The sequence below is a fragment of the Callorhinus ursinus genome, unplaced genomic scaffold (assembly GCF_003265705.2).
Source record: "Callorhinus ursinus isolate GAN/ISIS: 27379988/994484 unplaced genomic scaffold, GSC_fseal_2.0 scaffold33, whole genome shotgun sequence".
NCBI lineage: Eukaryota > Metazoa > Chordata > Mammalia > Carnivora > Otariidae > Callorhinus > Callorhinus ursinus.
This window is the reverse complement of record NW_027397095.1, coordinates 10,819,306-10,840,123: the sequence shown is the minus strand read 5'-3', so window position 1 is coordinate 10,840,123 and position 20,818 is coordinate 10,819,306. Positions and strand designations below refer to the sequence as shown.

Here is a 20,818-nt window from a genome sequence, read left to right as displayed (position 1 = left end):
ATTCCTATCAGCCACCCTATTCTTAATACATTATTAATTCCATTTGCATCCAGCTTCACCTGTTACCATATATTATAGTGCAGTCCTATCATATGTGCATTTAATTTATGAGAATTTGCACACAACAAAAAAAGTGAAAGAGGGGCGCCTGGGTGGCTCGGTTGGGCGACTGCTTTCGGCTCAGGTCATGATCCTGGAGTCCCAGGATCGAGTCCCACACGGGGCTCCCTGCTCAGCACATCTCCCTCTGACCCTCCCCCCTCTCGTGCGCTCTCTCTCGCTCATGCTCTCAAATAAATAGAAATCTTTAAAAAAAAAAAAAGTGAAAGAAAGAAATCTAAACAATACAGGAGGTTCCACCCACCATTCCTCTCAATAAAACATATGCTTATGACCCAGAGTGAGCACAAAATATCAATCTGCTGTTTCCTCAGTTTATATCAATTCCCATATGCCTTGCACATCAAACTAAATGGAATTCTAGAATTTTAAATTACACAGTTTTCATTAGACATAGCACCTCCATGCAAGCTAACCACTTCATTGGGGCAAATAAATAAATATTCATTTCTTCTAATGCTGGAGGAAGAAAAAACAACTATGTTGAAGTTAGAAATCTTAGTTCTGAACACTGTATTTTATAGATGACTTAAGAGATTTTTCAAAGAAAATTCTTATATAACCTATTATAAGAGATTTCCAGAGTTACTTTTATTAACTCCACACTTAGTCACACTGAATGCTATAAAACTAATATCTGATTCACAGTATCTTAGCAATCACTTGGAAAACCAAACTCTCCAAATATAAAAAGTATTTCTTTCCTCGTTTTATGAAATCCAAAGAATATTTTCTTCTATTTCTCATACTAAAGGGAAAAAAGACTAACACAGTGATTATGTCTCACTGAAAAGAGCTCCAGATTTTCATAAATTCTCCAAAGAAATATTTACCTAAAGTTCTGAGAAAAAAACTTCTAAATATTTTTGTCTCTCTCTATACCCCCCAAAAGTAGCCTATGAATGTAAAAGTCACTCCAAAATAGCAAATGGAATTTTTAAAGGCTGTTGATGGAAATATAAAATGTAAAATGGCACAACTACTTTGTAAAACTGGCAATTTCCTTAAAAATTAAACTTATAACTACCCTATGACCAAGCCATCACATTCTTAAGTATTTACCCAAGAGAAATAAATGTCTATGTTCATACAAAGACTTCTACAAATGTCTTTGATAACAGCTTTATTTGTTTTCTTATAACAGCTTTATTTATAATCGTACACTCTCAAATGTCTATCAGCATGTAAATGGACAAACTGTAGCACAGTATAACTGTCATATATACAGTAGACTACTACTCAGAAATAATAATACAAGCAAAAATGTGGATGAATCACAAAATAATTATACTGAATGAAAAAAGCCAGACCAAAAAAGAATACTCACTATATGATTCCACTTATAAAAAAAAAATTCTCGAAAATGCAAACTAATCTACAGTGACAGAAAACAGACCAGTGGTTACCTGGAGAGGGGGAAACAGAGGGAAGGAGGATGAAACACAAAGGGGCACGAAGAAATTTGAGGGAAGGGGGTAGTGGTAAATGTGCATTATCTAGATTGCTGTGATGTTTTCACAGATGCATACATGTTATAACTCAAACTGTACACTTTAAATATGCAGTTTATTTATGTCAAGTATGCCTCAATAAAACTGAAAAAAATGCCTCCAAACTGTTCTAACACGGACAGTAAAGACTGTGAAAGTAAGACCTAGCAAATTCTCTAGCCTTATAACTGCTAATTTACTAAATATAAAAATCCAATCAAATAAAAATACTCTATCAGAGATGACAAAAGATACATTAAATATAATTTTGAAAAAATTGCTGGTTTATAATTACCCATCAAGCTACAACTAGAACATGTTACATGGGAATGCTGTGCTTCATGAATCACATTGCTTTAAAGTTTTGTGGGTTTTTTTTAAAGATTTTATTTATTTAGGAGAGAGAGTGTGAGAGAGAGAGAGCACAAGCAGGGTGAGGGGCAGAGGGAAAAGCAGACTCCCCCGCTGAGCAGGGACCCCGATGTGGGGCTCAATGCCAGGACTTCAGGATAATGACCAAAGCCGAAGGCAGATGCTTAACAAACTGAGCCACCCAGGTGCCCCTAAAATTTGTATTTTCAATGTGCTACAGTGTGAGCCACCTTCATTATGTTTTTTTAACAGTATTACTGCATCAAGGCTATTCTATCAGTGATCTGTACTGTCAACTAACTACCAGTTTCTTTCTAGGTGCAATTTAAGGCAGTAATCTAAAAGAGAAGATATATACCTTTATTTATAACAGATATCAACCTTTGCATCTTTCACAAAAGAAAAACTGGCTTATGAATTTTCTATTAAGTGTCTCAAGTTTAGTGCAACCAACTAGAATGACCTTTTGCTCCATAAGATGGAAAAAGTAACCAAACCGTGGATTTAGAAAATGATTTTTAAAACCTTAAAGATCTGCTAGGTAACAGTTAAGCTATTTCATATAGAATAAGACTCTAGTAACAATCAGTAAGCTTGGAATGTCCAAAATAATTTTTTTTCTAATGGCAGCTGTCGGTAGAACATAGGCACTCTTGTGCTCAACCATCTTAGAAAGGCTTTTGTCTAGCCCAAACATCACAGTCATGTGATCTTGAAAGAGATCATAAGACTAGCTTCCCACCTAGGCATTATATAGCTGGTGTAGCTACATTAGGGATATATACACACACAGAATGCCTTTACGTCTTCTGAGGAATAAACAGGGAACCATATTGGAGGGAACAAGTAGAAAAATAAAAAAGTGGTAGAGCTGTAATGGCCATGGATGCATTCCTTCATTTAAATAAACATTAAATAACTACCTGGCATGTGCCAGGTGCCTGTGATAGGGAGATTAATAAAATGCCTAAAAGAGAGTTCACAACTTCTGGATGACATCTTTTTAGAAATGAGCTGAAAAAGTAACTGAAGTTTTCCCAAAGATAGACAGGATGACACTAGTCATTATTAGAGCAAGCGATTGTGACTAGAGGCAAAAAAAAATATTGATTAAACTGACAATGGCTGTTGGAGGAATATGCCAAATGGAGATTCCTAACAGGAAAAAAATTCCCAAGGTAATATTGTAAACATGACTGGGAAAGATGTCCAACCTGCACAATTCAGACAAGAAAACAGAATAGCTTCAATCGTCATGTTCCGGACAGAAAGGACCTTATGAGACAGAGAAAAACCATGTTTTGAACAAAAGGACATAATCTGGCATCTAGAATTACTTTAGAAACAGGCTATGATGTAATCTGAATGCTTGTGCCCCCCCACCAAAAATTCTTATATGGAAATCCTAATCCCCAACGTGATGGTATTTAGGAGGTGGGGCCTTTGATAGGTGATTAGGTCACAAGAGCAGAGCTCTCACGAATGAGCTTAATGCCCTTAAAAAAGAGAGCTCCTCCGCCCCTTTCACCATGTGAGGATACAGCAAGAAGTCAGGAGGCTTTCACCAAGAACCCAACCATGTTGGCACCCTGACTTTGGACTTCCAGACTCCAGAACTGTGAGAGATACATTTCTGTTGTTTATAAGCCACCCAGTCTGTGGTAACTTGTTATAGTATGAAAGTACTTTTAATTTCTTTACTGCAGGTACAATGGCATCCAAGTCATCAATTTCTAAGATTTCAAGAAGATCATTAGTAAATGCCTGAAATGCTGGGAAAAATTCCTCCTGTTCTTCCAGTTTGTTGATAATGCTTTGGAGGTCTTCAAGTCCCAATACCTGCATAACCTGTTCATTCACATCCTCATTAATCAGCCTACACAATTTTCCAACTGTGTCCATCAACACACACAATGAAGATGAACTATCTAAGAGTTCTTGGAGGTTTCTCACAGCATTGTTCATTTCTCCAACCCTAGTATAAACTTCATTCATTTGTGTGGTAACTTGTTATAGCAGTCCAAATGGCCTAAAACAGGCTAATAAAAACCTATGCTAGATTATTTCTAAGAAACAGTATTTGCAAAAAAACTGTGCACCTCAAGGAAAGAACCAGAGAACCAAGATGCAGAGAAATGCACCTAACAAAATAAAAGTATAATGAGAACACCAATTGCTGTCATCTTTTTCACAGCAGAAAAAAATCTTCATAACTAGTATACAGTAAAGAAACTTCAATAAAGCAAAAACGCAAAGGAGGCAGTCAACTGGCTTCCCTTTCCAAGAGATAGCAGAGAGCTGACACAAAGATAAGATGCTTCTAGGCTGAATGGCCCTTATATCCAGATTGGTCCAAAAATAAAATACTAAGTATACTCAAGGTAACTTAGTCAAAATGGTTAAATCAAATAAAATCTTTAAAAAGGGGGGGAGGGGCGCCTGGGTGGCTCAGTCGGTTGGGCGTCTGTCTTTGGCTCAGGTCATGATCCCAGGGTCCTGGGATCAAGTCCCACATCGGGCACCTTGCTCAGCAGGAAGCCTGCTTCTCCCTCTGCCTGCCGCTCCCCCTGCTTGTGCTCTCTCTCTCTCTCGCTCACTCTCTGACAAATAAATAAATAAAATCTTTTAAAAAAATGGTTAAATGTCCCATAATATGCCCAAGAATCATTTGGCTTGGGGGTCTTATTTTGTTTTTAATGTTTCTCAGGTTACTTGCCAAGCAACCAAGAGAACTTGTGAGACTGAAAGTGCAGAGATTCTCACCCTACCTTTCCCCACCCCCAGCCAAATCTACAACCTTGGACACCAGGCAACAAATTAAGGTCCTGAGGTTTGGTGAAGAGGGCTCTGGTTCTGGGTGAGGAGGACAGGGTTAGAGCCTAGACCAAAAAGATCCTGGACCACTAAACCCAAAAGCAGGAAGAACCATTTCCACTCCCTAAAACTAAACTCAGGTTAGCTAGCTCCATGACTAATTTTTAGCCAGAACTTTTGATTTAGAGCAGAAACCAGCAGAGTGTGGCCTGTGGGTCAAATCCATTCGGTTTCTGTAAATAAAGTTGTACTAGAACACATTTATTTACATATTATCTATGGCTACTTTCAAACTACATCGGCAGAGTTGAGTAGTTGCAACAGAGACCATATGGCCCACAAAGCAAACAAATATTTACTACCTCACCCTTTAGAGAAAAAATCTGCTGACTCCTAATTTAAAAGAAAGAAAAGGAATACCTATTACTTTTTTTGAAGGGCATTCAGAAGAGTAGAGTTATAGTTTAGCTCAATAATCAAAGGTGTCCATCTCTGATATCTTTCCTTGAATTTCTAAATGCCTTTTGCCATCTTGATGCAGGGTTCATTTGAGTGGGGTCTATGACTTAGTAGCTAAAGAGCCTACTAATCACTATCCTTTCCCATTTAATAAGTTTTTCAAATTTACTGTCAGATTTGAGATCACAACCACCATGCAGACTCATATGATTCTCCTTCTTTGCTTACTCATGCAGTAAACAGTCCCTATCTAACAAGATATAAACCTTGTTTGTTATATTTAGGATAAAAACATTTTGATGTGCCAGAATCTTTTAGGGAGCAAATGACTAGCTTTTAATTAAAGGATGATAAATAACGATTTCTCCTGATCAGACCAAGTGCCCTGAGATATAAGTGCATTTAAATGCATACCTCCCAAACTAGGTGGAGGTATCAGTTCTGCCAATGGCTAGTGAAGGAGATCAGGCCTGAGATAGCTTTGTAGGAGGTATTATGTCCAGACTGCTACTACAGAGAAAATGATGGGAATAAACAAGGGGAAACTCGTCCAAAGATGACATGAAAATAAGATGCTGTGTCAGTGAACTGCTCTGGCCAGATGAGACAAGGCCTGCATGGAGTTTGCATTGAGGGGAAATCCAATAAATTTTAACACTGAAAGAGTACTCATTGGAATTGGAGTCTTAACCTCAATTTTCATGTCAATAAAAAATTCCTTTCTCAGACAATGGGGGAGAGGACAGACTCAGCAAGCCAGAAAGAAACAAACACTTGAGTCAGGGAGATAAGCTTACTAAAATCCTCCATGTCAAGGGAGAGAGGCTAAGAATCACTATACACTCTAAAAGAATGAGAATTTTCATTCATTTTTCAGCAAGTATTTATTTGGCACCTACATACCAGGCACTGAAGTTAGAGGTACTAAACAAAACAAAAACCACTATTTTCATGAAGCTTACATTCCAGGGTGGGTAGAGAATAAATTGCAGTTCATGTTATATGGCGATAAGTGCTCAGAAGAAAACATAGTGAATGAAATGGAGTGTTGAGGGGGATGGCCAGGGAAGGCTAAACTGAAGAGGTTACATGTGAGTGCTTCGGGCCTAATGGGCTTGGGAGTCCACTTGATAGACCAGAATAGGGGTTTAGCCCAAGAAATCAAATTCTTTATATTCATGGAATATCCATGTATATCATGAGCTTGCAGTTATAACTACCACATTGTTCTTCAGAGACAGTAACATAACCTGTTCTATAGGAGAGCCACATTCAAGATAAGAAAGTAGTGTATATTTTCCCAATTAGATAAAAGCATAACTTCAAGAAAATCCCTCTTTGAAATGTTCCTAAAACAAAGGACTAAAAAGGTATAAACCCACAAGGACAAAAATTAGAAGAAACAAGGACAGATGAGAAATGTCAACAGATAAAATAGAAACAAAAACAACTGAGGAGCTTACATAGCATACATTTTTATTTTTTTTTAAGATTTTATTTATTTATTTGAGAGAGAAGGAGCAGTGGAGGGGGGAGGGGGGGAGAGAGAGAGAGAGAGAGAAAGCAGACTCCCCACTGAGCAGGAACCCAATGGAGATCATGACCTGAGCCGAAGGCAGATGCTCAACCAACTGAGCCACCCAGGCGCCCCAGCATAAAAATTTTTATGTGAGAAGTATCATCTTAAAAGAGTACATGGCAGTATGATAAGGAAAGACAAACCTATAGGAAAGCAATATTGCCAAGTAAGCATCTCAAGCTAGATCAAAATGCTGCGGGAAAAATGTAGAGCCTACCCTGAAAAGAATAGAAAGGAAACCCTACAGGAGGCTTTTTTAAAAATAGATCACTGCCACAAAGATAAGCAAGAGCCCTGGAGCCCATGGGCTACCAGTCTTGGTGGTAAATTAACAACAGGAAGAAGTAGCAAAGAGAGTAAATCAGCTGCCAGAACTAGACTCACTTCAAAGGTGGGGGGAGGGGTGAAACAGGTGATGGGGATTAAGGAGTGCACTTGTGGTGGTGACCACTGGGTGTGGCATGGAAGTGTTGAACCACTATATTGTATATCTGAAACTAATATTACACTATGTTAACTAACTGCAATTTAAATACAAACTTTTAAAAAGGATAAATTTAAAGTAAAAGCTCCTTACCTGCTACACCTGCTGATCACCAAAAGCCTAAACTAAAAACAAAAGTAACTGTAGTAAATCTAGTTTTATCTGGATCCCTATACGTAAGAATGAAGGAAAGGAATGAAGATTGGGGGACACTTCCTCTCACTTTCTTAGTCATACACAAATTTCAAAAGTGGAGAAAAACTAAGAAGTGGAGCATAACCACCCCCTAAAATATAACCAGTAAAGCAGGGAACATGACTTCTCCAACAGGTCTCAAAATCTAAGACATCTAGGTGTTGTGGAATCTTCCCTAAGATAGCACAACTAACAAATAGCAGCAAAAACTCTTTCCATTCTGAAAAACCAGGATTACCCATTCATTCCTCCTTTCTACAGAAGCCAACTATTTCCTCCAAATGCTCAATGCAAATAAAAAGAATAAAGCTGAAGAAATTCTACTTAAAAGGTAGGGAGAATAGGGCGCCTGGGTGGCTCAGTTGGTTAAGCGACTGCCTTTGGCTCAGGTCATAATCCTGGAGTCCCTGGATCGAGTCCCGCATAGGGTTCCCTGCTCGGCAGGGAGTCTGCTTCTCCCTCTGACCCTCCCCCCCTCATGTGCTTTCTCTCTCATTCTCTCTCTCAAATAAAATCTCTAAAAAAAAAAAAAGGTAGGGAGAATAACACTTCCCTTTTACAACATCTGCCACACTTATTTTAACAGGCTGTTGTAAAGATAAAATAAGGTATGTATCAAAGTCCTTTGTAAAGATGTTTTTTAAATCAAGCTCAAAAGACCTAAATATCTCCATGTTTCGAGAATTCAATAAAGATTTTATTAAACTTTCACATTTGCTTATTTTCTGCCCTCTATAAAATTACTGAGAAATACTTAAAAATTAAAAGATAGAAATACTAGAGAGAACAGAAATGAATACAAACACCCAGCAGGAAAAGAGAAATAATAAAGAGCAGAGCAGAAATCAATGAAATAGAAACCAAAAAAAAACAGTAGAACAGATTAACGAAACTAGGAGCTGGCTCTTTGAAAGAATTAATAAGACTGATAAACCCCTGGCCAGACTTATAAAAAAGAAAAGAGAAAGGACCCAAATAAATAAAATCATGAATGAAAGAGGAGAAATCACAAGCAACACGGAAGAAATACAAATAATTATAAGAACATATCATGAGCAACCATATGCCAACAAATTAGACAATCTGGAAGAAATAGATGCATTCCTAGAGACGTATAAACTACCAAAACTGAACCAGGAAGAAATAGAAAACCTGAAAAGACCCATAACCAGCAAGGAAATTGAAGCAGTTATCAAAAATCTCCCAACAAACAAGAGCCCTGGGCCATATGGCTTCCCAGGGGAATTCTACCAAACGTTTAAAGAAAAATTAATACCTATTCCTCTGAAACTGTTCTAAAAAACAGAAACAGAAGGAAAACTTCCAAACTCATTTTATGAGGCCAGCATTACCTTGATCCCAAAACTAGACAAAGACCCCACCAAAAAGGAGAATTACAGACCAATATCCCTGATGAACATGGATGCAAAAATTCTCAACAAGATCCTAGCCAATAGGGGGCGCCTGGGTCGCTCAGTCGCTGGGCGTCTGCCTTCGGCTCAGGTCATGGTCCCAGGGTCCTGGGATCAAGCCCCATGTCGGGCTCCCTGCTTGGTGAGACTGCTTCTCCCCCTCCCTCTGCCTGCTGCTCCCCCTGCTTGTGCTCACTCGCTCTCTGTCAAATAAATAAATAAAATCTTTAAAAAAAAAAAAAAAAGATCCTAGCCAATAGGATCCAACAGTACATTAAAAGGATTATTCACCACGACCAAGTGGGATTTATTCCTGGGCTGCAAGGTTGATTCAACATCCGCAAATCAATGTGATACACTACATTAATAAAAGAAAGGACAAGAACCATATGATACTCTCAATAGATGCAGAAAAAGCATTTGACAAAGTACAGCATCCTCTCTTGATTAAAACTCTTCACAGTGTAGGGACAGAGAGTACATACCTCAATATCATAAAAGCCATCTATGAAAAACCCACAGCGAATATCATTCTCAATGGGGAAAAACTGAGAGCTTTTCCCCTAAGGTCAGGAACACGGCAGGGATGTCCACTACCACCACTACTGTTCAACACAGTACTAGAAGTCCTAGCCTCAGCAATCAGACAACAAAAAGAAATAAAAGGCATCTGAATCAGCAAAGAAGTCAAACTCTCACTCTTTGCAGAGAATATGATACTTTATGTGGAAAATCCAAAAGACTCCACCCCAAAACTGCTAGAACTCATACAGGAATTCAGTAAAGTGGCAGGATATAAAATCAATGCACAGAAATCAGTTGCATTGCTATACACCAACAACGAGATAGAAGAAAGAGAAATTAAGGAGTCGATCCCATGTACAATTGCACCCAAAACCATAAGATACCTAGGAATAAACCTAACCAAAGAGGAAAAGAATCTGTACGCAGAAAACTATAGAATACTCATGAAAGAAACTGAAGAAGACACAAAGAAATGGAAAAACGTTCCATGCTCATGGATTGGAAGAATATTGTGAAAATGTCTATGCTACCTAGAGCAATCTATACATTTAATGCAATCGCTATCAAAATACCATCAACTTTTTTCACAGAAATGGAGCAAATAATCCTAAAACTTGTATGGAACTAGAAAAGACCCCGAATAGCCAGAGGAATGTTGAAAAAGAAAACCAAAGCTGGTGGCATCACCATGCCAGACTTCACGCACTATTACAAAGCTGTAATCATCAAGACAGTATGGTACTGGCACAAAAACAGACACATATATCAATGGAAAAGAACAGAGAACTCAGAAATGGACCCTCAACTCTATGGTCAACTAATCTTCGACAAAGCAGGAAAGAAGTCTAATGGAAAAAGACAATCTCTTCAACAAATGGTGTTGGAAAAACTGGACAGCCACATGCAGAAAAATGAAAGTGGACAACTTCCTTATACCACACACAAAAATAGACTCAAAATGGATGAAAGACCTAAATGTAAGACAGGAATCCATCAAAATCCTTGAGAAGATCGCAGGTAGCAACCTCTTCAACCTCAGCTGCAGCAAATTCTTCCTAGACACATCGCCAAAGGCAAGGGAAGCAAGGGCTAAAATGAACTACTGGGACTTCATCAAGATAAAAAGCTTTTGCATAGCAAAGGAAACAGTCAACAAAACTAAAAGACAACCAACAAAATGGGAGAAGATATTTGCAAATGACTTATCAGATAAAGGGCTAGTATCTAAAATCTATAAAGAACTTATCAAACTCAACACCCAAAGAACAAATGATCCAATCAAGAAATGGGCAGAAGACATGAACAGGCATTTCTGTAAAGACATCCAAATGGCCAACAGACACATGAAAAAGTGCTCAATATCACTGGGCATCAGGGAAATACAAATCGAAACCACAATGAGATACCACCTCACACCAGTCAGAATGGCTAAAATTAACAAGTAAGGAAACAACAGATGTTGGCGAGGATGCGGAGGAAGGGGGAACCCTCTTACACTGTTGGTGGGAATGCAAACTGGTGCAGCCATTCTGGAAAACAGTATGGAGGTTCCTCAAAAAGTTGAAAATAGAGCTACCCTATGACCCAGCAATTGCACTACTGGGTATTTACCCCAAAGATACAAATGTAGTGATCTGAAAGGGCACGTGCACCCCAATGTTTACAGCAGCAATGTCCACAATAGCCAAACTATGGAAAGAGCCTAGATGTCCATCAGTAGATGAATGGATAAAGAAGATGTGGTAATATATATACAATGGAATATTACGCAGCCATCAAAAAAAAGGAAAGAAATCTGGCCATTTGCAACGATGTGGATGGAACTAGAGGGTATTATACTAAGCGAAATAAGTCAATCAGAGAAAGACAATTATATGATCTTGCTGATATGTGGAATGTGAGAAACAAGGCAGAGGATCATGGGGGAAGAGAGGGAAAAATGAAACAAGACAAAACCAGAGAGGGAGACAAACCATAAGAGACTCTTAATCTCAGGACACAAACTGAGGGTTGCTGGAGTGGAGGAGGCTGGGTGATGGACATTGGGGAGGGTATGTGTTGTGGTGAGCGCTGTGTATTGTGTAAGACTGATGAATCACAGACCTGTACCCCTGAAACAAATAATACAATAAAAAATAATAACAATAAAAAGAAAAGAGAAATGAATACAAACACATAGGTAGCAGTGACAAAAAGATTTTTCATAAATATCCCAAATTTTACTAGTACTGATAAAATCTTAAAAGTACAAGCTAGACACTGCTCTCATTTCTTAATTGAAAAAAAGAAACCTACATGGGGGAATGCATCCATTTTGTCTTTATGGATATTCTCCAACAGTTTAAAAAAAACTTAGTAACACATACTATTATTATAGACATATGTCTTACCTATTAAAGATTTTATATTTTCTAAGATTAAATCACTAGTAATATTTCCAGATAAATCTTGCCCCAATTCAGCAATCAGCTTGGCATAACCTTCATTCTCTTCTCTTAGCAAATTGAATTTTTGCTGCTTATAACTGAAATTAGATAAACATCATAAAGGGGATAAAATTAATTCAATTAACAAGCTTGCATACAAGTACTGTATTCTTCTCATTGAATTTTCATATTTCTCTTATATAGAATAATTATAAGAATAGTTGTTGAAAGTTTACTTTGTATATCTTTTAAAATAGAAAATAACAGTGATTCATAAGAGACACCCCAATGTTAATTACACAGGGAAAACCAGTAACACAAAAAAAGAATATTGTTAATCCCAAGGAACAATAGCATGCCACTATTTCCATCGTTGACTAAGAATATACCCTAGAGTATAGCCATACTTGTAAATTATTTTATTGGTAATGATAAAAGCACTGAATATTACTTTAACTTCTAATATGGAAAAAAATTAACACTGGTTTCACACAGGTAAAGTTCACAGCTGACTAATTAATCCTAGGCTTCTTTTAAAAGGATAAAACACAAGACATGCTAACAGCAACAACAACAACAAAAATCTTCAAACTGCCATTAGAAACATCTAGTATTCAAAATGAGAACTAAAGAAAACATACTCAGATACTTGATCTGCAACATAAAGATAAATGTACTTACAAGAGTTTTGTCTTGATTTTAACTGACTTTTGATTGAACTGCTGTGATTGTTTGATAAGCCCTAATGATTCCAATGTTTCTGGATCCAAGCGTTCCTTTAGAACTGTGTCTGAAACTAAATACTGTATTAAAAAATATTAAAGGCCATTTATTCCTTAGCATTCTAATACATCCACAATTTAAATACATTCAAAATAATTTTTCCCAAATAAGAATATTAAAATCACATTAAATATATACCAATTTCAATTTATTAAAAAAAAGCTTGGAACTTCAATTTAACAAAAATGATGACTCTCCAAATATTGAAAAAAATGTGACATATAGCTCTTTAAATAAAACTTACTAAAAAATTATATGCATGCTGTACACAGCCTACAAATACAAGAACTACAAATGAAATTCTGTCTGACCTATGTCTGTCAACTGAATTTTTCTTTAAGAGTAATACAGCACCTTCAGCCTTCATTACTTTCTACTGTTTAAGTCAAATTCTAGTACAGCGAAGACAAGGACATCTTCCAGGTCTGAGTAATAGCATTTCTCCTTGGTTCTAAATTTATGAACATAAAATGGTTTACTCGACAATGATTATGACAAGTTCTAGAATTTATTATTTTTAAACTACCTCCATTCTTTTTCTCCTTGCCTAATAGCTTATGAAAATCTGTTCAGTTTAAAAGTTGTCCACATCATTTCTACTCAGTTGATAGATGCTTACCTTTTCCTTATTTAGGAACTTACTAGGTCAGGAATATCACCAAAAGTTTGATATAATTGATATGAAGCATGCATATTTCACATAATTAGCATGTCTAATTTTACAAAGCATTCCATTTCAAAATCCAAATCTCACCTTATAATGAATAGCCAATTGAATGTCAATATCCTCCTCCATTAACATGATTAACTGTGATTATAATTGTTCAATGTAAAAATCTAGAAAGGGAAAGTATTTTTTATAACTTACCAAACATGCTAATACCAATTGTGTAAAATAGTCTCTCTTGCTTTTTTCTTCTAAACAATTTGTCTCAATATCTATAATGACGGAAGAAAAGAACATGAAAGTTTGATTTTTCTAGACTGTCTCCAGCACTATAATAAGATACTTATTTTCTTTAAAACTAGCTACTTTTAAAATGCCTCATTCTGAAATTGGAAACAAATCTGCAACTATAGTAAGCAGGAGCTGTCCTTCATACGCGTATGAATGCTCAGAATTAATTTCTCCTGATACTGGAGACTGACCCTGTGACCAATGGCATATCCATAAAATGGTAAGTTGATTACACAGGAGTTACATGCTATGGCAGTGGAAGCAACAAAACTTCAAAAAAATAATGTTTTCAAAAAAGGAAATATTCAAGCAAAGTTTAAATGACAACACATCAGAGATGCTAAAGAAGAGATTCCTTCCTTAGGTATAAAGTTGAACTAGGTGACAACAAAGATCTCTTCTAACACTAAAGATTTTATTACTTGTGAGGATTAAACCTTTAACCTTGGCCACCTTGGCACCATGTTCTAACCAAACTACCTGGCCATCAACTCTACGAAAAGACAGTATTAAAAGAATATTTTTAACACCCCGTTTTGAATTACTCTAGTCAGCAATAAAAAATTATTCATGATTTTTATTTTCTTCCTGTTGAAATATTAAGAAACTGAGACCTCCGAGTTTCAGAAGATTATTCAGAAAATTTGTCAGTTTTATTAAGTATGGAGGAAATAAAACAATTAGCTCTTAATGCCAAGCATCAAAAAATTCAACCAGGATTGACAGGATTTCAAAGCTGATCTCAGGATTATTGCTTTAATGATTACATACTATTATATTAAGGTCAACTCGTAATTTACAAGAGACACCGATTTTAGTGATATAATAAAATTGTCTTCTAAGGGTTCTACAGTTCTCCCCAGATGTCCTACCACTGATCTGCTTCAGTTTACTTTCTAGTGCCAGAACTGAGAATCAAAAGAGAAAAGAATTTATCATCAAACATTTCCACATTTTCTTGGCCCTTCTCCTCTTTCCCGTCTTGGACAGGGCCATTTCCCAATATCCTGGCCACTGTAGCTAAGCACATGGTCAGCTCAAGCGTATTAAGAGAATTTGAGGGTATAATTTATACAACATAAACTGCAATACAATCTCATTCTCTTAATTAGACTTTTAATCCATGTGTATCTCATCAATCCCTTCCAGGGATTCCTAGCTGTCTCCCTGTTATCTGGTCTTCTGGTCTCTCCTCAGGCTAGAACTTCAAGGATACTGATCTTGAGGGGTCAGGACTAAACTGGGCCCATTCTTTTAACCAACATCTATCTACCAAGGCCCAGAAGTCCCTAAGATCTACCCCCAAAGTCCCTAAGATCAGAGCAACTGAATAGCAGGTTGATCCTCTTCAAGCCAAGTCTCCTCTCCTCTTAGCCGTCTGACCTGATCAAGGTACCACTCTCTGGGTTCTGACCATGTTAAGAAATGCTTAATAGGACCTCAGTAAACTTCTTTGCTGAGCTATCTCAACAATCAATACACGACTCTCTTAGCACAGTTATGTCTTCCCTGTTTCTTTCTTCTTTTTGTCCTAACTAATGAAGATATTCTAATAAACTCATTCATTATCCCTGACTCATAAACCCTGAAATCAGTACCTAGTAAATTCTCTTTAATTTCCCCTATGATTTTACTAAAAAGCCCTAAACCATTTCCAACTCTATGTCCCAGTATCACCAACCACCCACTCCAGCTCAGAGGTCCCATCAGTGCATCAAGTTACATCAGACTTCCCTCTCCAGGTTAATATAGCTCTCAGGCCCCCTCATTCTTACATAATTAGTCTTTTAAAGAAAATTGTTATCTTAACCAGGGAAGTACAGCAATGATTTTTCTTATAGCTCTTAAAATATTGGAAAAACATGATATAGTAAAAAAAAATTATGGGCTCTGGAACCAAAAAGACCCAGGTCCAAACCCTGTTCTACTGGCTATGTGGCCTTGAAAAATCCCTTCTCTGAGCTTCAATTTTCTGATATGTACACCTACTTTACAGAAGTTGCTGTAAAGATTAAAATGAAATTAAATGCATAACACAATGCTTAGAACATAGAAGGTGCTCCAAAAATAGCATCTACATTATTATTGCCATTATCATTATTAGAGGTAGCTCCCATTCCTACTCCTATTCCCCTAGTTTGGTCTGGGGTCATCCTTTGATCATTTTTTTTTTCTGCTAACAGTGAGGGTGGGTGAGTGAGGGGACAGGTAAGGGAAATTCTCTTTCCAAGTTTGCCATTCTAATCTTGCTTGTAAAAATTGACCGGATAGGCTAAAGAAATTTCCCAAGAGCAACCAAACATCCTCATAAATTTATGTTAATAGTAAAAAGCGATGACTTATAACAATAATTCATATTACTAAAGTAAATATGAAGGGAAAATATATCCTAATAGAATAAATCAATAAAGAAATTACTGGAACTTACTAGTAAGCTGATAGCTGATGATTACCCAAAAAAAAGACATAAAATATACTCCTGACGCTATCAAGGAATGACAGCTTCCACAAAATGTTACCTACAAATCACTCTTTCAGTCCTACAAATTTATAGTAAAAACCATTTTTTAAAATTTTTTAAACAGTTTCAAGCTATATTTATATGCAACATACATAATGTAATACCTTTAGTACCTGCTTTAAAAAATTAAGCTTAAAAGGTTTTGTTGTTCTTCCTGGCATAAATTAATTCAATAGATAGTATGAACTTATACTTAATGATTCAAACCAGGACAGTTTTAAAATCGAAATAAGGCACTATTAATTATGCCAGGGGAAAAAAAACAAAAGTGGGACATATGGTCACCCCATCAGTGGTCTGCTCTTTTCATTAATCACTCACAGTCCACATACATTTTGACCTGTTCCTGACATTACTGCTGTTATGAATCTTAAACATCCTGAAGGATCAAGCACCAGGCATTCAGATTTGATGAGATCAAATTCCCAGATTCTCAGTAAGACATTTAAGTAAACTATCTATTCTAGGAATTAAGATTAATGAGCTAAATTAATTCACTCCAGCTTGACAAACTCTCAGAGGATGTCTTATTTTATTTTAAAGTGAATATTAAAATGGTAAAGGTTTCTATTAGATCAAAGTTTTAGAAAGCATAACACTGATGGGGAAAACTGTGCTCAAAGTTATTTTAATTCAAATCTAAAATTAAGAGAAATAAATTTATAATATACATTATTTTTTAAATCCATGCTTCCCATGGAGGGACACTACCTTTTGTTCTAAGTCAAAGAAATACTCCTTTTTAATCTTGCATAAATTCTTATTTATTCTGGACAAATAGAGAAGTTGCTATTTCCAAAGCTGGTTTCTCATCCTCAAAACAAAAGTACTTTTGTTTACTTTGGCTCTTCTTGCTCTTTCTAAAATTAAGAAGAATCAAAAGAGTATAATAGCAAAGTAAATATCTCTTGAGTGTCCTAAGTTTGAGATTCTGACATTCACTGATAACCTCCATTGAGTAAGATTAAATTATATGGTTACTAAAATCTGAGCAATTCAGACTAACTGAACTTCAAAAAACTTAGCTTTTTTCTACTTGAAATGACTTAATTTAGCTCAATTTTATATAAACATACATTCTGCAAAATTCAGACTATTTAAAAAATTATAAACTATATCTAAAGCTAGTTTATAAACAGTGATCATACTCACATTTGACTTACAACACTATATTCTCTATAAAGAAACGATACAGTCTAGTTTCTACAAATAGTTTGAAAGAAAACATTTTAAACACAGTACATTAATCTACCATACAGCACTTTTTACAGGTGAAATAAAGGATTGATACCTACCTAATATGCAGAATACATCAGCAAGAATGGAGGGCATATCCTCACGAAATTCCTAATTATAAAAATATAATTATTCATAGTAAATACAAGAACAGCACACTAGCAAGTATGGTTTCAGAATAATACTCTTCAGTAAAACCTAAAACCTAACAAAACCCCAATACCAATACGTTGACAAATAATAAAATTCAAGTTTCATAATACAGAGAAAACAGAAAGAGACAACAGTTGGAAAAAAAATGTTTAAATGACTACCATGAAATAACCTGATAAAACACTTGATAAAAAAAGAAAACCTAACAAGTGGGGCGCCTGGGTGGTTCAGTCATTAAGCGTCTGCCTTCGGCTCAGGTCATGATCCCGGGGTCCTGGGATCGAGACCGGCATCGGGCTCCCTGCTCAGCAGGAAGCCTGCTTCTCCCTCTCCCACTCTCCCTGCTTGTGTTCCTTCTCTCTGTGTTCCTTCTCTCGCTGTCTCTCTGTCAAATAAATCTTTAAAAAAAAAAAAACCTAACAAGCACCTCAGGAAATATTAAAGAGCACAAATGAATGACACTTTTCCAATGAAGTAGTTACATGTTAGAAACCACTGGAATTTGGGTACCTTAAACCTACTGTTAAAAATAGAACATTTTTCATCTACAACTTTAAATGTGCTCATGCCTCAATCAACACTGATTTATGCAAAAGTCCTAGTGGTATCAGAACAGAAATCTAAAAAATACAAAAACAATTACAAGCTGTCATTCCATAACTCAAGATTCTCTGAAGATGAAAACCATTACCAAAAATCCATCTTTATTTTCTTTATGCACTGATGTTTGTAGCCTTTAGAGAAACTAAGCCAAAATTCTCCCCTCATTTCTGGATGAAAACTTCAACAAGTATTCTAGATTTGTCTCCTGACTTCCCACTCCCATGCCCAATTTTAGAGACATTTTCCATTAGTAAGGATCATAGTTCAGTCATTGCAATTAGTTTGCTAGCACTATAGCAACCCTTAAAACTAGCCTATTTTCAGAGAGTAAAGGAAAGAAATATAATCCTAACAAAAAAAAAAACTGACACTGTAAGAAACATGCAAGATATGCTTCCATGGCTAAGATATGGGACAGTGAGATATGGGACTATGAGAAAGCCATGACAAAGACAATCCAGGTGCAAAGGTATATATAAAGACTCAAAGGAAAGGGGAAGCTAAGTAAAAACAAAATACATATTAAATCCATTTGGACTATTCATTTTCAAAAAATGGGAAAAATATTAGAATCGAATCTATAAACAGACTATACCAATGGCCAATTTACAGAATGAAAGAACCTTAATTGCACACCAGACTTCAGTCTCAAAAGTTTCTTAAGGGCTATGAATTTTTGCTATGTCTACTTGAATACAAGTACTCAGGCTACTTGAAGAAAAGAGCAAGACGAGAGTTTTCAACATGGAATATTAGTTATTGAAAAAAAAAAAAGACTACTCCAACATGAATTAATACTGCTGTGGTCAGATAGAGACAGTTTAAGGATAAAAGAGAAACTCATATTGAACCTTGACTGCTCAAATACATCTCAATATGTAGGGGGAAAAAAAATCACAACAGCTAAACATAGAAATTCCTTACAACTATCCTCAGCAAAGCACAAAAAGCATATGAAGGACATTACCTATCCTAACAGAAAAAGGCTACAGAAGTTTAAAGTAGCACAAGGGAAATTCATACTGGTATCAAGAAGCTCCAGGTCCTACACGTCGATAATACTCATTATGAAAGCTGTTCTCAACTGGATAATTTTATTTATACAAGGTTAAAATCCAGCCTAATAATAACAGAATAATACACCATTTAACTACCTAAGAAACCTAACTACTGGTTTACAAACAACACCCTTACAATTCGAGAGCTCATCTTACAATTCAAATACCAAACACCTATGAAAAGTATCTGGTCTGAATCTAACTTAAATTGTCTAATAAAAGAGACAGAAAAATCACCTAAAGGTTAGGAAAAAAATCTAGTTATTAATATTTTCTAACACAGCAAACACATGAAAACTGGCATCAAGTGAGCATTAGTTACAACTATGCAACCTCAATTTAAAATAACTTAATCCTCAAATTTTAAAATATATTTAATTTCTAAACATAACTGCAAACAAAAGAAAATGTTTTGATATGCTTCACTGTGAGAAAAATATTCTAGTCAAATTATTTTTATAGTAGCATTTTTTAATTAAGTATATCGTGATTTTGTTCCAAGACAGGCTTTTTTTTTTCTTTGCCCTCTCAGCTTACCTAACATTTTCTGATTTACTCACAACCAAAGATTAAAATTTCAACCTAGCAACAACAGCTTATCAATACTGCCTTAAAACATCCACTACTATAATTCTGAACAAAATGAAATGCAAGTTATATACTTTAGGGATTTTTCTATCAAAGGCAAAAAGATATATGTAATTATTAAATTAAAAAACGTGTGTGTGTATATACTTACGCTAATGTCATTAAGAACATTAGATGCCTGTTCATGCTTTAGATTTCCTTTAATGACATGGTATGATAACTCATAAAGAGCCTGCTGGAAATCTGTTGAACATAAAAGAAAGACTGTAAGAACACAATCTCTTGAACATAAAAGGTAGACCCTTCTGAGGGAAGATCTCTTTATTTCCTACTTCTCAGAATTATAAGTATCAAAAATAAGAAAAATATACTTCTAATGCTTTTCTCTGACAGGTTTTTTCCCTTTTACTTTCACAAAAACACAACACTAAAAGTAGAAAATAACTAGTTAACCTTGACTCCACTACTATAACATAATTACTGCTTAAACATTTCCTTCCAATCTTTTTCTACGTATCTACATGTTTTACATATTTGCATTCACAGTGTACATCATTTGGTATTTGGATTCCCCCACACTTTTTAAAGTATTTTCTTATGCTACCAAAGTCTCCCAAATTATTTTCAGTGACTGCATGGAATTCCAGCAGGTGGATATAAACTAATTTAACCATTTCTCTCACCAGCAAATTTCACAGCTTTGTCTACATATATTGGGATCACAGCCAATTCACTCTCAGGGCTACGCTAACAACAGGTAAAGACTACCAGTCAATATAAAATCAAGTCGTATCCATATCCTACTCTCGGAGAAATGTCTCCCCAAATCTAGATCTTTTCGCCTCTATTTCCATCAGAATTCAAACTAAAATAATGACATACATACATACGTAAAATGGCAGTTCTATGAGAACTGTCAACCACAGATAGTCTCATTCACTATTACCATAGCTTCCTTCCCTGGAGAAGGAATTCGGGGATGGGGGGAGCTAATGATCACATGACTACCTCCTTCGGGCCATATTTTTCTTTAGTCCTATAC

The 20,818-nt window shown here is 35.9% G+C and overlaps 1 protein-coding gene across 14 annotated transcripts in view; it reads right to left on the bottom strand.

The window, feature by feature from the left end:
* The window catches only part of THOC2 (THO complex subunit 2), a 114,032-nt gene that overhangs the window by 73,136 nt on the left and 20,078 nt on the right, over positions 1 to 20,818 (bottom strand). For all 14 annotated transcript variants that reach the window (XM_073879187.1, XM_073879186.1, XM_073879188.1 and 11 more), the window contains exons 3-7: positions 19,928 to 20,019; positions 17,434 to 17,485; positions 13,528 to 13,598; positions 12,558 to 12,679; positions 11,841 to 11,974 (exon numbers count right to left, since the gene is read on the bottom strand). In XM_073879187.1, the coding sequence (XP_073735288.1) occupies positions 11,841 to 11,974; positions 12,558 to 12,679; positions 13,528 to 13,598; positions 17,434 to 17,485; positions 19,928 to 20,019 (471 nt within the window). The remainder of the gene's footprint in view (positions 1 to 11,840; positions 11,975 to 12,557; positions 12,680 to 13,527; positions 13,599 to 17,433; positions 17,486 to 19,927; positions 20,020 to 20,818) is intronic.